This window comes from Trachemys scripta, chromosome 16 (assembly GCF_013100865.1).
Source record: "Trachemys scripta elegans isolate TJP31775 chromosome 16, CAS_Tse_1.0, whole genome shotgun sequence".
NCBI classification, from domain to species: Eukaryota; Metazoa; Chordata; order Testudines; family Emydidae; genus Trachemys; species Trachemys scripta.
In genome coordinates, this window is record NC_048313.1 from 14,916,927 (window position 1) to 14,930,599 (window position 13,673).

Below are 13,673 nucleotides of genomic sequence, written 5' to 3' on the forward strand. Positions count from 1 at the left end.
GGGCCAAGAACCGATCCCCCTAAAAACTGCTTGTGATGATTCCCCGTTTATAGTTACATTTTGAGACCTATCTGCCAGTTTTTAATGCCTTTAATGTGTGCCATGTTACTTTTATATTCTAGTTTAATCAAAATGGGTGGTACCAGGTCTACAGCAGTCTAAGTATATTGCATCAATACTATTACCTTTATCAACCAAACTCATAATCTCATCAAGAAAAAGATATCAAATTAGTCTGACAGGATCTATTTTCCATAAACTCATGTTGATTGATGTTAATTGTTACCTTCCTTTAATTAAAAGAAGAACAGGAGTACTTGTGGCACCTTAGAGACTAACAAATTTATTAGAGCATAAGCTTTCGTGGACTACAGCCCACTTCTTCGGATGCATCCGAAGAAGTGGGCTGTAGTCCACGAAAGCTTATGCTCTAATAAATTTGTTAGTCTCTAAGGTGCCACAAGTACTCCTGTTCTTCTTTTAATTAAAGGAAGGTAACAATTAACATCAATCAACATGAGTTTATGGAAAATAGATCCTGTCAGACTAATTTGATATCTTTTTCTTGATGAGATTATGAGTTTGGTTGATAAAGGTAATAGTATTGATGCAATATACTTAGACTGCTGTAGACCTGGTACCACCCATTTTGATTAAACTAGAATATAAAAGTAACATGGCACACATTAAAGGCATTAAAAACTGGCAGATAGGTCTCAAAATGTAACTATAAACGGGGAATCATCACAAGCAGTTTTTAGGGGGATCGGTTCTTGGCCCTATGCTAGCTAATATATATATATTTTTTTTTAAATCAAGGACTTGGAAGAAAACAAAATCATTGATAAAGTTTGCAGATGACACACACATTGGGGGAGTGATAAATAAAATGAAGAGGACCATTCCCGCTGGAGTGGTTGGTGTCCTGGTTAAGCACACAATGTGTATTAAGACAGCTATATATAAATGTATACATCTAGAAACAAAAAATGTAGTCCATACTTCCAGGATGGGGGACTATCTTGGGAAGCCGTGACTTTGAATAAGCTTTAGGGGTCGTAGTGGAGATATCTCCCCCTGCAATGCTGTGGCCAAAAGAGCTCATGCAATCTTGGACACAAACAGGGGAATGGTGAGTAGGACGAGAGAAGCTATTTTACATCTGTATTGGGCACTGGTACAACTGCTACTGGAATCCTGTGCCCAGGGTGGCTGCCTGCAATTCAGACATGTTGATAAATCAGAGACGGTTCAGAGAAAGAGCCATGAGAGTGATTAAAGGGTCAGAAGCTGCCTTTGTGTGAGAAGAAATACAAAGAGCTAAACCTATTTAACAGAGAAGGTTAAGAGGTGACTTGACAACAGTCTATACGTATCTACATGGGGAACAAACGTTTAAGAATGGGCTCTTCATTTTTGTAGAGAAAAGCCTAACACGATGCAAACAGCTGGACGGTGGAAGTAAAGCTTACCTTTTAGTGGTGAGAGCAATTAACCATTGGAACACTTTACTGGGGTCATGGTGGATTCTCCATCTCTGACCATTTTTAAATCACGATGAGATGATGGTCTAAGAGCTACTCTAGGAGTTATTTGGGGGAAAAGCTCTGGCCGGTCTTATACAGGAGGTCAGACTAGATGATCACAATGGTCCCTTCCAGCTTTGGAATCTATGAATTGCCTCTCAACCCCCTTCCTTCCAACCCTGGACAGGTTTTGTGGGGTTAAGCACCCTTGCAAGACAAGCCTCTCAGACCTCACGAGTGAGCTGCTCTTAGCTGGTGAGGAAGCAGAGTGTGTTTATCGGGATGTCCGGGCCTTACACCACCAGTTTGCCAGCAAATTACTTCTCTAGCAGCCGCACACTAGTGCTCAAAGCTTCTTGCAGGGGCTGCCTCAACGCTCTGCTTTATGATGCTCTGCGCGACGCGGGACACAGAAGGACGTGCTGCGTGGCACAGGCTCCGCCCTAGGAGGGGGTGCAGTGAAACAGCAGCCTTAGATTTGTATCAATCAAATCCCACACTGAAAAGACTGCCCCTTCATTTTGTTCACGTACTGCACGTAGCACAAAGGGATCCGGATCCATAGTTAAGAACCGTAAGTGTTAAATAACTCCATCAAGCACCTGCCTTCCTTCAGCAATCTGTTATGGAAGCGGATCTCTCAGAGGGAAACGTGCAGGCAGAGCAGCAGCATTTTAAAAGAGACACAGTACTGGACAGAGTAATTTATTTGAAGAAAAGTTCAGGGATATTACCAGCTACAGGTTATACGAGCCAGTAGTAGATTAGCACTGAGACCAGGGACGTTCACATTAGATAATCATCTCCCACTGTCCAATAGAAAACAAGTCTCTGTACACACAGGCGCTTTGGCCAGTCATCCCTGCTCCCTGGGGAGAGAGGGAGTCACAGCTCCAGCACAGCGGCAAGATGCAAGGCACATTGCTGAAGTCCATTTTTGCGTAAAGGTCGACACGCAGACCATGGCGCAGGATGGCCCCACGAGGCAGGCAGCGTTGCTCCATACTCCAGGCACATGGCTCACTGCAGAGGTGATTTCAGTGACATTTACATAGCAGACAACAATAAATAAGGGGTGGGGAAATCAACCATTATACAGTTTAACAGCATAATTTTAGGAACAATAAAGCCAAGGCCTCCCTCTAGAAAGAGGGACCCTTGCTAACTCAGACAAAATGATCCTCCTTCCTTTACAAAAACATTGCACTTTTTATACACACAAGTCTCTTCCTAAGCCTTTTATTTACTTTGAACCAACCCAACAAATTGGTCACATTAGAAGATTCCTCACTAGATGTCCAGGGCAGGAGTGAATAAGCCTTTGGAGACCGAGAGACTGGTCAGGGGAAGAGCTGTGTACGTGGAAATATAGTGGCAAGATACAAAGGCAAGACTAGAGGTATGTTACAAATACTAAAGGAAGATTTCCTTACGTAGCAGCCTCCTAGAAGAGAGGTCAGGGGACCACAGCTGTCCAATGCGGTAGCTGGCCAGTGGTGTCCAATCTGTAGCCCTCAATGTGTTAAGAAAACACATCTGATTATGAATTGGAAGAGTATTCCCTGACCGTGTCCTGGGTTTATTAAACTGAAGCATTGGCCCCATTAATATGGGAGACCATGGGAGCAGGTCTGACCTACAGCCACGTGCCCTTGGAGCTGCTGATGTCCCTTCCCAGCTGCAGCCCAGCTGGCAGGGAAGGAAGTGGGAGCAGCTCTGGCTGCTCCAATGCCAGAGTCCTTCGTGGACTGCGAACACCTCAGGGTCAGCAGGATCGGCGCTTGAGTGACTTTATTTCCGTTGGTGCAGGTAACATATTGACTTTGGCTCCTTGACCGTACTGAAATCCGTTCGGCTCAGAGGCTGAGCACCAGGCAATATCACCTGCTCTCTAGCCTGTGGCTACAAGAGATGGAGGGATAGCGGACTCCCAGAATCACATTTGAAAGAAGAACCAACTGAGACAGCCAACTGCTGATGTTTCATTAGTAATAAAGTACCACAAACGTTCACTTGCTCAAAGCCGGGGATCATCCCTGGCGAGAAGAGAGAACCAACAGACCCCAAATGTTCTGCAGAGTCAGATGGGCTGGGTACAGCTCAGACCCATTTCCTTCGCAAAATACATTCCAGGCATTCAGGTGAGACAGTGAGCAACTAACACTGAAGGCTACAGGCCTGCTGGTGGAGTGGATGTTGGCAGCGCATGGAGCTAAGGCCTTGTTCATTCGGGGCTTGAGCCGTCCCTCCACCAGGTTTTGTAACGTAGCTGAAAGTGGCAATGCAGCCGTCTCTGCAGCGCATGGAGACAATCTGAGACATCAAGACGAGCACACGTGACCTCAGCAGTCCCTGTTGTTGAGGAAGAGGGCATTCGACTGGATGGTGTTTGCCCTGCTTCTCTAGACACGGCCCCACAACCAGGGCTTAAGGGCTAACTGGCTTTTTCAGGACTAGTTCCGCTAACGCTGGCGTTAGGTGGCCAGAGGACAGGGTGGGACTGTGATTTGGTGAGCAGATAAAGGCAGTTCTTGTCTTTTGATCCGGATTTGGTTTAAGGCCAGACGACTCCAGCCCCCTCCCCCAACCACATGATCTAATTCACAGTGCGTGGTCCCTGGGAGAGGAGAGGCAGGAAAAAACTTTGGTTGGCATGTGGACGGCGGCAGCAGAGTGAACGGCCTCGGTACGTCCCAGGAGGACGTCTCACTGAGGCGTTCGAGAGACAGACGGCCAGGCTGGGGCAGCTGCTGCCTGTTCAGGGAGGTTTCCGTGAATGGGGGCAGTAGCCAACACATGCTCCCTCTGGACCCCAAACAGCCCTTACAGTGGGGCACAGGACCTCCCCTTGTTGCCCCCTGGGCGGCAGCCAAGGCTGCAGGAGTGCATCGAAGGGCTACCCCGGAGCAAAGAAAAGGCCTCTGACTGAAGGGCCAGCAGAGGCCATGGTCAGCTGCTGTGGAGCGAGAGGGGTCTGCGCTGGAGAAAGCCAAGCCTAGCAGGCAGTGCGGAGAGGGCAGCCCCCTCAGGGGCCTTTCGATGGGAAGCCAGCCGCTGTCCCGGGGTAGAGCACCTCTGCTGGTGCTCGGGGGTTGCCAGCAGAAGCAGGCACGGTGGTGCTTCATGGTACAAACCGGGCAAGATCACAAGAAGCTGGAGGATGGGCCAGAGCTTTCCCAAGCTCAACCACCAAAGCATCAGTGAAGAACAGGCAGGGGACAGGCCCAAGAGAGGCCCGTTCCCCTGAGCTGCAAAAGCACCACAGAGCAGGGCAGGTTGGGAGCCCCTGTCCGGCTGGAGGAGGGAACAGGCGTGGGCCCATTGTATCCTTTTTAAACGATGCTTCGAGCCCTCACTCGGCAGCGGCCTTAACCGTGCACCCCCTCCCTCCCCTTACCCTAGATGCAGCGTTACAGAGCTAAATTCAGGCCTGTACTCATAGCAGTACCCACCCCTCAAGCTCCAGCCTCTGCCCTCACAGCTCCCTGCAAAGGCGTTAGGAGTTCCTGATGGCGGCCCGGGATGCAGCGGGTTCGGCTCTACGGAGGCTTTTTCACACGTCCGCCCCTTTCAACACGCACAGGGCTCTGACTGCACAGCGCTGACATAAGCCAGGAGGTTCCATGAGATGCGCCAGGAAGGCAGTTTGGCCTGGTTGCTAGACAGCCCCACAGCTTCCTCGAGCTGCCTAGCCTAGAAGGAAACCACTTTCCAGGATTAAAATCCACCTGCCTGGAGAGCCTAGGAATCCAGGCCAAAGCAGCAGGTCCGTACTTCAGAAGTGGCAAGAGAAGCTTCGCCAGCATCTCTGCTTCCAGGGCAGGTTCCCTGGACTCCACGACACGGTCTACTGGATCGAGTAGGACGGTGCCGTGCAGCAGCAGGCACCGAGGCAGCAAGTGAAGTCCCAACCCTCCCCAGCACTTCAGAGTGGCCTCTCCGCCAGAGAGTTTCCAGCTGAAGACAGCTATGGTCCTTCCCCGAGCAAGTTCCCAAGCATCCCACTCAACACACGCTGAAGACCGAGGGGGCCTGAGCCTTGTATTTCTCGTGGAAGTTCTTCAGGATGGGGACGAGGTTCTTGAACGCTGGGCGGAAGGAAGCTTCGGATTCCCAGCAGTTTTTCATTAAGCAATATATCTGAGGAAGGGAAGAACAGTTAAAAGGCAGGCCGAGCACAAATCAAACCCACAACTCAAAGCAGCCGCCCCCACCCTGAGCCGGAAGGCAGTCGGGAACAGGCCCGTTAGCAGGCAGCAGTGGAACGGCCCTCTGGCCGACATGCACCCTCCTCTGCTCCGAAGCCTATCAAAACCAAACCAAAGTAACAAAAGCCACCACTGCTCCCTTATTCCGCTAGCTGAGAGTTCTCTCTGCCTCTGGCCATGGGCGTTGGAGGATACAGCCCCTGCCCAGGGCAGGGCGGCTGGCTGGTGAGGCTTCAAGTTTGCCCAGTCTGAGTGGAATCCCAGGGAGAGCTCTCACTGACTTCGGCAGGGGCCAGATTTCACCCTGCATTCTTTTAGCAGCGTGTAGGGGACAGGCCAACCTACTGCTTCCATTCCTAATCAGAGTGAAGGCAATTAGTCTTTAGCCAGGCCCTCTGGAGGCAAAGCCCCCGTTAGCGAGGCAGTCTCTCTGCCTGCCACGCCAGTCCGCGACCTGCGTATTTCTGCTCATCGAGGGCCTGCCCAAGCTCAGCACCTATTCAGCTGTGGTGCTATCCCGGGCAGCGTGGGGGAAAGGGAGTCAATTCTGCTTTCCTGCGTCACCCTGCCGCATCACTGGATTCTTCCCTTCCTGTCCTAGGCTGCTGAGCAGCGGGAAGCAGCCATCACGTCCCACAGGAGAGGTGGCTACATTCCAAGAAGTGATCCCTGTATAGTCTGTGGAGCACTTGGGGTCCCGGTGGGATGGAACGGGCTGTAGCACCGCATGACGTTATTAACAGGCACCGCTCAGTGCTGACTACACCCTGACAGCCTCACCTCACAAGGACAGTCCTTCGGGCTTGGGAGCCTCTTCCCCCTGTCAAGCAGCTCGATCAGCCTCAGCACAGTCATCTGACCCTGAGTCGCGCCAATCATCTCGATGAATTTCTAAGAGGGAGGGAGAACAAAGCAGGTTGGTGGGGGAGGGTCCCACTTGTTACTTTTTCAGCAAACTCCAACCCCAGAAGCAGGAAAGCCCCCATGAGTCCCTCTCCACTCACCACAGGGGGGCTCTGGCTGGAGTCGCAGCGTGTCAGGAGCTCGTAGAGAGTGACTCCGAAGGACCAGACATCGGAGGCGTAATAGAACTTGCACTCCTTCAGGCACTCCATGGCGTACCTGCGGGGTGGGGCAGGGGAGACGGGCACCATCAAGCTACAGCTGCAACCACAGGGCATCAGCACAAGGGACCCACAGCCAGAGCGTGGCAAGAATCCCTCCAAAAACGGCACTTGAGCTCCGAGGGGCTCACAGAGATTCTGCGTCATGGCCCTGCACAGCATCCCAGAGTGTCCCAGGCCAGACCTGGCACGGATGGCAGGATCCCATTCCTCGGGGCCCCCCCCAGCCACATCTTTGGCATGGCAGAGAACGTACAGAAGGAAGCCGTCATATTCAGACGCAGTCTCTGGGCAGACTTGCTCTGGCAGTCGCCGAGGGAGGAGGCGGCACAGATACTGGTTACCCAGGCATCCTCGCCATGGCTGCGCTGCAGACCTACCCTCTGGGCACACAGCCTCCAGGTGTTACTGAATTTGCTTTTCCACCACAGCTCGCACGTGGCCCGAGGCCGCTCACCTGGGTGGCTCACAAAGACTACAGGTCCCAGCATACAATGCTCCAACTTGAGCTGTGCTGGGACCTGTATTTTAATCAGGCCAACCCTCTCCATTAACAAGAGGGGGCCGACTAGTCAGCTCCGTACAATGCAGATTCACCAGGGCACTGGGATGGCTAGCAAGCTACCGGCATTGCCCTCAGAGGGGAAACATGGGGACTCCACAACGCTTACCAGAAGACGGGGCTGTCTCCATCCTCGCAGACGCGGTAATATTCATGCCCTTCGGGGATGGCTTTGGCCAGTCCGAAATCACCAATCTTCACCACGTTCTCGTTCTCCAGCAGCACGTTCCTAGCAGCCAGGTCCCTGTGGATGTAGTGCAGGGAGTGCAGGTAAGCCATGCCCTGTGGAGAGCAAACACCGGATTATCCCCATTCTGCAGCCAGGACCATGAAGCATCTGGAGAGACAGGGACTGGCCCAAGGTCACATGGAGAGTCTGACAGAACTGGGGATAGAACCCAGGAGTCCCAGCGCCCAGACCCCTTGCTCTAGCCACTAGACCCCACTCCTTCCCCTGGACATTGCACTGCACAATCGTTTGTTTCCCCAGCCCCCCACTCCCCCCCCAGCTCTGGAGCGGCACAGACGCACGGTGTAGCCCCTTTTCCCCCAGGCAGTGACAGCATCAGCACAGGCCCCCCACGCGCTGCCTGGCTTGGGCCCGGTCGTTACCTCGCAAATTTGCTGGGCAAAGAGGAGGATGTGGGCCAGGCTGACATTGTGCTTGGGCAGGTAATCCCGCAGGCTGCCCAGGGGCACGTACTCCATGATGAGCTGCACGATCTTCTCCCCTGGAAGAGGAGCCGGATGTAAGCGATGCGCTCAGCAGGACGGGCTGTGGTAGGCAGCAGAGCAGAGAGGCGCAGCCGAGGGGAACGCAGCCATGGCCTGAACCCCCACCACTGTCCTACCGGAGGCTAGGCCCCCTCCTGCGATGCTGCAGCTTCGTGCCTTACATCCCACGCTCCTGGAGAGCAGCTGGCCAGCCTCCGCAGGGAGTGCCTGGGGCTCCCTTCTGCCAGCTGACAGTGGTGCAACCATTCTGCTCTGGCCTGGGGATTTGCAATCAAGGCTTAACCCCTCCGGCACCAAGCAGCAGCCTTGGGGGGACATGCATAGTTAACCCTGCCTTGGGGGCAGCAGGGGAGCCCCACAGCACGCTCAGCCTATGGGGGGTGTCCGTAGAGCATGTGCCTTGGGCTGTTAGGGCACTAACCAGCTTGGGACTAGGGGAGACAACGCTCTGCTGCGATCCTCCCCCAGAAGCCCCGCTCCCCAGCGGCGGCTGGGCTGTACCTTGCTCGCTGCAGCAGCCCTTGTACTTGACAATGTTCTCGTGGTAGAGGGTCTTGAGGATCTCGATCTCCCTCTTCCAGCTGGTGAGAAGCTGCTGGCTGCAGCCGGACTTCAGCGACTTCACGGCCACCATCTCCCCGGTGCCGTCGTTGGTGGGGTCATAGCAGTACAGGCTCACTTTGCCGAAGTGACCCTGGGAGACAGAAACGGGGCTTTGAGATCCCACCACAGAGCAGGGCTCCAGTTGTCTGGTGCGGGGGAGAGGCCCCTGTGGGACACACTAGCTGGGGCAGACAAGCTTCTCAGACAGAAAGGTCTCCAGTGGAAACGTCCTCTGCCAGCCTGGGATCCGGACCGAGCTCGAGGACTGTTAGTGGCAGGTCGGGAGCAGTGCCCAAAGAGCGCTGGAGGCCCCACGCTGGGCTGGAAATGAACAGTAACAGCCAGGGGATCCCAGCTTCCCAGGGACAGGGCAGCACAGGCCGGAGCAGACGAGAGGCTCATCTAACCAAGCAGTGATGCAAGAAACCTCTCAGTCAGCAGTCATGCCCTAACCTGCCTGTGGGGAAGTGTCGTCCTAACGCAGGGCCCCAACCAGCGGCTTCGCTCACACTTCCCTGACGTACAGTCTATCCTTGCTAAAGGGATGGGGCTGTCCGCAGCATCCCTATAGAAACCCGCCAAGCTCTCGGGAAACGCAGCCACTTCTACCTCCCTCGGTCGGTGCCATTGAACCGGGGCGAGGGTCGCTTTGGATGCAACTTACCTCCCCCAGTTCTCGGATCTTCTTCAGGTAGCGTTTCTGAAAGACTGTGGGGTCTGAGATGGGGAAGTCGGGGCTCACAGAGGTGACATCGACGAGGTCTGGAACGCAAGGAGAAGAGCCACGTGGTTGACAGGACTGGCATGAGCCACGCACCAGTGCGACACTTCACTCAGGAACGACCTCTTCCGGCCAACCGAGAAGCAACCAAGGGAGCTCTGTCATGGCCAGAAGGATGTGGGGCGCCAGGTGCGGGGCATGGGCTAGGACCAGGGTAACTACACGAGCCTGCTTGGGCTCCAGGGGTGGCAGGTCTGTTTTACCTGGATCGTCCCTTCCACTGAGCGCCAGGAGGGAGAGTTGCGTATCAACGCAGGGCAGACGCCAGCAGAGCTGCAGTCCCCGCTGGGGACCCCCACCCTCCCTGCCTGGCCTGACACTGAGCTGAGGAGCTGCCCAGGAGTCAGGAAGTCTCCCACAGTCGGTTTCCAGCCCCCGCGTGCGCTCTGCCAGCTGGCGGGGGCCGGAGGGCTTACTGTGCGGCTGCAGCTGGGTAAGGTCCCGCAGGATGGTCCGGAAAGAGGGCCGCTCGCTGGGGGCGTACGTCAGGCACTGGCTGATCAGGGCGGCCAGCTCCTTGCAGGACGGCTCGGGCAGGCGGTGCTTCTTCTCATAGAAGCGCTCTTTCTGTGGGGAAAGGAGGGGGCCCACTGAGCAAGCCACACCGAGCCACACAGCCCCCCAGCTCCCCCTAAGCCCTCCAGTGCACATGGCCCCCACTCCTGCAGTCTCTCAAGAAACTCCGCGCTCTCCCCTGCCTCAGTGAAGGTTTCCTCTGCAGCCCCCCCGCCACCCAGAGCAGCCTCTTCCCAGTGGGGTTTAGAGCCCCAGAGATTCACCCCACTCCCGCTGCCACGCCGGCCCCGGAAGAGATGCTAGAGCCTGAGGGAAAAACAGCGTATCCAGCCGCTACAGCTATCGCTCTCACTAGCCGGAGGGCAGCTCACGGGCACAGCTGAGGTTATGGGACAGGCGCGTACCAGACTGGGGGGTACAGGCACCCGGGCACAGGCGTTACCTCAGAGGGGGTGCGCTCCTTCAGCGGGACGTCCGCGTCAAAGCAGATCTCCAGCAGGGTGGTGCCGAAGCTCCACTTGTCGGCTGCGGTGCTGAGGCTGCCGACATCCTGGACGCACTCCGGGGCGATCCAGGGGATCCGGTCCACTCGCTCTTTGGGGAAGAGGAGAGAGGGGTTCGGAGCTGCTGCAGGGACGCTGCCTGAGCGACCGCGCACACCACTAAGAACTCAGGTTTGGGGAAAGCCCCTTGCAGCAGGGCCTCAGGAACGGGGCGGACGCCGAAGGAGTCGGGCCCAGTCACAGTGACCCAGCTCAGCTCTGCACGGGCAACCCACCCCTGCTGCGTGCTGACAACAGGAGTCACATGTGCAGCTCTGGCAGGAAGAGCTCCAGTCCCCAGCCCTGCTTGGGGGAGCAGGAGGGGACAAAGGAAACCAAATGGGAGTCCCACAAGCAGGGCCGGGGGGCTGGAGTCCCCCATGGGCGTGTAACCCACACCACTCTGTGCTCCGATCCGGTCACATCTCACAAAGGAGAGCTGGGCTGCAGGCAGCGCACCAGGGCTCAGCAGAGGGTGTGCGCCGCTCGGAGGCAGTGGGAGGGAAATGGAATGGGAGGCTCAGTAGGAGGCGCTCTCCCCCGAGAGTCATTGCTGACCCCAGTGTGGCTAGGGGGCCTGAGCTGCAGAGAGTGGGGCTCGGAGCTCAGGACAGGACTCCAGCATGGTGGCCAAACTCGAGCATGGATGAGCACATGCTGCATCCAATTCTACCAAAAAACTATCCCTCCACTTCCTGTCCTCAGTTGGTGTGGGGCGTTGCTGTGTGCTGTTCCAACAGCTGTGACAAGACACCCCAGAGGTGGCTGCACATCCGGGGTGGATGCAGTGACTCCTTGAGTCGTTTGGCAAGTGCTCGAGGACCCCCAGGGCGGAAGGTGCTGGAGAAAGGCCTCGCCTTTTGTTTGCTTAAGGGATCCTTGCCGGAGCAGGCGACTCACGCGGCTCCGCTCAGGGTCAGACAGGAGCACGAGCCAAGCCTGGCTGGCGCCCGAATGAAACCTGGGATGATCGCGCCCGGCCCAGCTGATGCATAGTTCACAGGAATCCCTGCTGCAGAGCCTGGTGACAGCACTCTGGGACGTCCCCTCCCGCACGGGAGCTGCGGGGAGCCCAGCCCAGCCCCCCCCCCGACAAGCCGGGCATCTGGAGGGAGGGCACCGTGAACTAGGTACCTTCTCGGGAGAGCACCGTGAAGCTGACCCCAGGGTCGCTGAGCTTCATGAAAGGCAGCAACCCATCCTCCAACCCCTTCCTGGCCAGTAGGATGTTCTTGGCGCACACGTTGCCATGCACCAGGTTTTTGTCCTCCTGTAAAAAATAAAAAAAATTTGAAGTGAGCGGTGAGGAGCCCCGTCCCTTTAAGATACTCCAGGTGCTCTGCAGGGTCTGAAGACCAGGCTGGAACGATGGGTCCGTCCCAGCTCAACACGCAGGCACTCGCTTCCTGCCTCTTCCCCCCCTCGGCGAGACAGATGTTGGGGAGAGCAGGAGCAGGAGGCCCAACTGGCCTTTGTGCAGCTCCACACAGGGCTACGTACTACCACCCGCAGCCTTTCCAAGCAGCTGCCGAGTGTGGGAGCACTGGAAGGGAGGAGGCAGCGTTCCACTCCCAGCTCTCCCCAGCCTCCGGGCCTCGCTCTGACCAGGAGCGTGGTTCACATTTTGCCAGAGACGGAATCACACAGTTTCAGACCTAGCGGTGCACCTTGGCAAGAGGCCTGGGTTCAAGCCCCAGCGCCACCAGCGTCCTGCTGGGCGACTTCGGGTGAGTCGCTCCTCGGCTCCATGCTTCCCGGGGTGGGGAGGTGCTGGGACGCTGCGGCAAGGAGAGGGTTTGAGGCCCTACCCAGATCGATGCAGTGCTGAAGGGGACACCCAGCTGAGCGCTGGCAGATGGCACTCCCCGGGGGCTGGAGCAGAGAGGAACAGGGGCAAAAGGTGCCTAAACAAGCCCATGGCTCTCCAGAGGCACCACCGCCCAGGGCACATCCCAGTTCCAAACGCAGCTTCTCACCAAGTAGCTCAGGGCGCTGGCGAGCTGCTTCGCGACTGTGATCTTCCAGCCGACAGTCACCCGGCCTTTCTCCTTCCGCAGCAAGACATCCAGGGGGCCGTGCTCGACGTACTCCTCCACCATGATATCTGAGAGGGCAGAAGAGGCCGGTCCTTACAAGCCTAGCTCTTTGGCACTGGAGGGCAAGGCAGTACCACGGCTGGGGCCCAGCTGAGGACGCTCAGGACAGACGTGCCGGCAAGTCGCAGTCTGATCAACTGTTGCCGAGACGAACCCCCTGCCCAGGCGGGATGGGGAGGGGAGGCACTCAGGGTATACTCCTGAGCCCCTCTGCGGGGGCAAAGGGCCAGACAGGCTGCAGCTGCCATCCCAGGGAGGGCCACGTGCTGGGGCGCTGTTACTCACTCTCGGAGCCCCGCACGCAGACGCCGTGCACGAAGGCCAGGTGGATATGCGAGACCTGGCTCATGAGGCTGGCCGTCTCGAAGAACGCCTGCAGAGAGAAGGGGGGACGTCACTGGAGCGTGGTCCCCGGGACAGCCAGCCACCTCGGACCAGCTAACCGAAGCAGGCAGCGGGCTTGGGGTGGGGCTTTTGCTGGCAGGGCCAGTATGTGGCCATTTCACCCCTCCTCCCCCAGGCTCCTATCCAGGTCCAGGGCCATCTCCCCACAGTCAGTCACCCTTCCTCCTGGGCTCCCGAGTACCCCCAGGCTACGGCACCGTCGGGAGGCTCCCAGGCAGGGTCCCTGCCTCAGTCCGTGCGGCGTCCTGTGCATTGAGGCCGTTCACACCGCAGAGCTCCGGCCCTGAGCCGCCAGCAGGCTGGGCTCTGCACACGCCCAGCAGTCCCTCCCTCCCAGCCCCAGGGCTCGGCTCACCAGGGCGATGTCCCTGTGGCTGGGGTCCAGCACCTTGAGTACCACGTGCATCTCCCGACTGTTGTTGTTCTGCTCGGTGGAGAAGTACTCGGCCTCGTCGTCCCCGCCAGCACCCCCGCAAACATGAAGCACACCCTCGTAGATGTTGGTGCGGGTGCCCTGGCCCAGGTGAGCTCTCTGCAGGGGAGACAGCAGCAAGGGGTCACTCGGCACCTCAGGG

General features: G+C 56.7%; 1 protein-coding gene across 4 annotated transcripts in view; it reads right to left on the bottom strand.

Annotated features, from left to right (window-relative positions):
• Window positions 1-2,215: 2,215 nt before the first annotated feature.
• TYK2 (tyrosine kinase 2) overlaps window positions 2,216-13,673 on the bottom strand; it is a 33,172-nt gene continuing 21,714 nt past the window's right edge. For 3 of the 4 annotated variants that reach the window (XM_034792216.1, XM_034792215.1, XM_034792214.1), the window contains 13 exons: window positions 13,454-13,630; window positions 12,979-13,066; window positions 12,574-12,701; window positions 11,732-11,867; window positions 10,498-10,649; window positions 9,956-10,106; window positions 9,423-9,520; window positions 8,657-8,849; window positions 8,033-8,151; window positions 7,530-7,702; window positions 6,739-6,856; window positions 6,515-6,625; window positions 2,216-5,666 (listed from right to left, as the gene is read on the bottom strand). In XM_034792216.1, the coding sequence (XP_034648107.1) occupies window positions 5,532-5,666; window positions 6,515-6,625; window positions 6,739-6,856; window positions 7,530-7,702; window positions 8,033-8,151; window positions 8,657-8,849; window positions 9,423-9,520; window positions 9,956-10,106; window positions 10,498-10,649; window positions 11,732-11,867; window positions 12,574-12,701; window positions 12,979-13,066; window positions 13,454-13,630 (1,779 nt within the window). In that variant the 3' untranslated portion in view covers window positions 2,216-5,531. Of the gene's footprint in view, window positions 5,667-6,514; window positions 6,626-6,738; window positions 6,857-7,529; window positions 7,703-8,032; window positions 8,152-8,656; window positions 8,850-9,422; window positions 9,521-9,955; window positions 10,107-10,497; window positions 10,650-11,731; window positions 11,868-12,573; window positions 12,702-12,978; window positions 13,067-13,453; window positions 13,631-13,673 lie in introns of those variants that run through there. The other variant, XR_004648352.1, reaches the window with a different exon arrangement.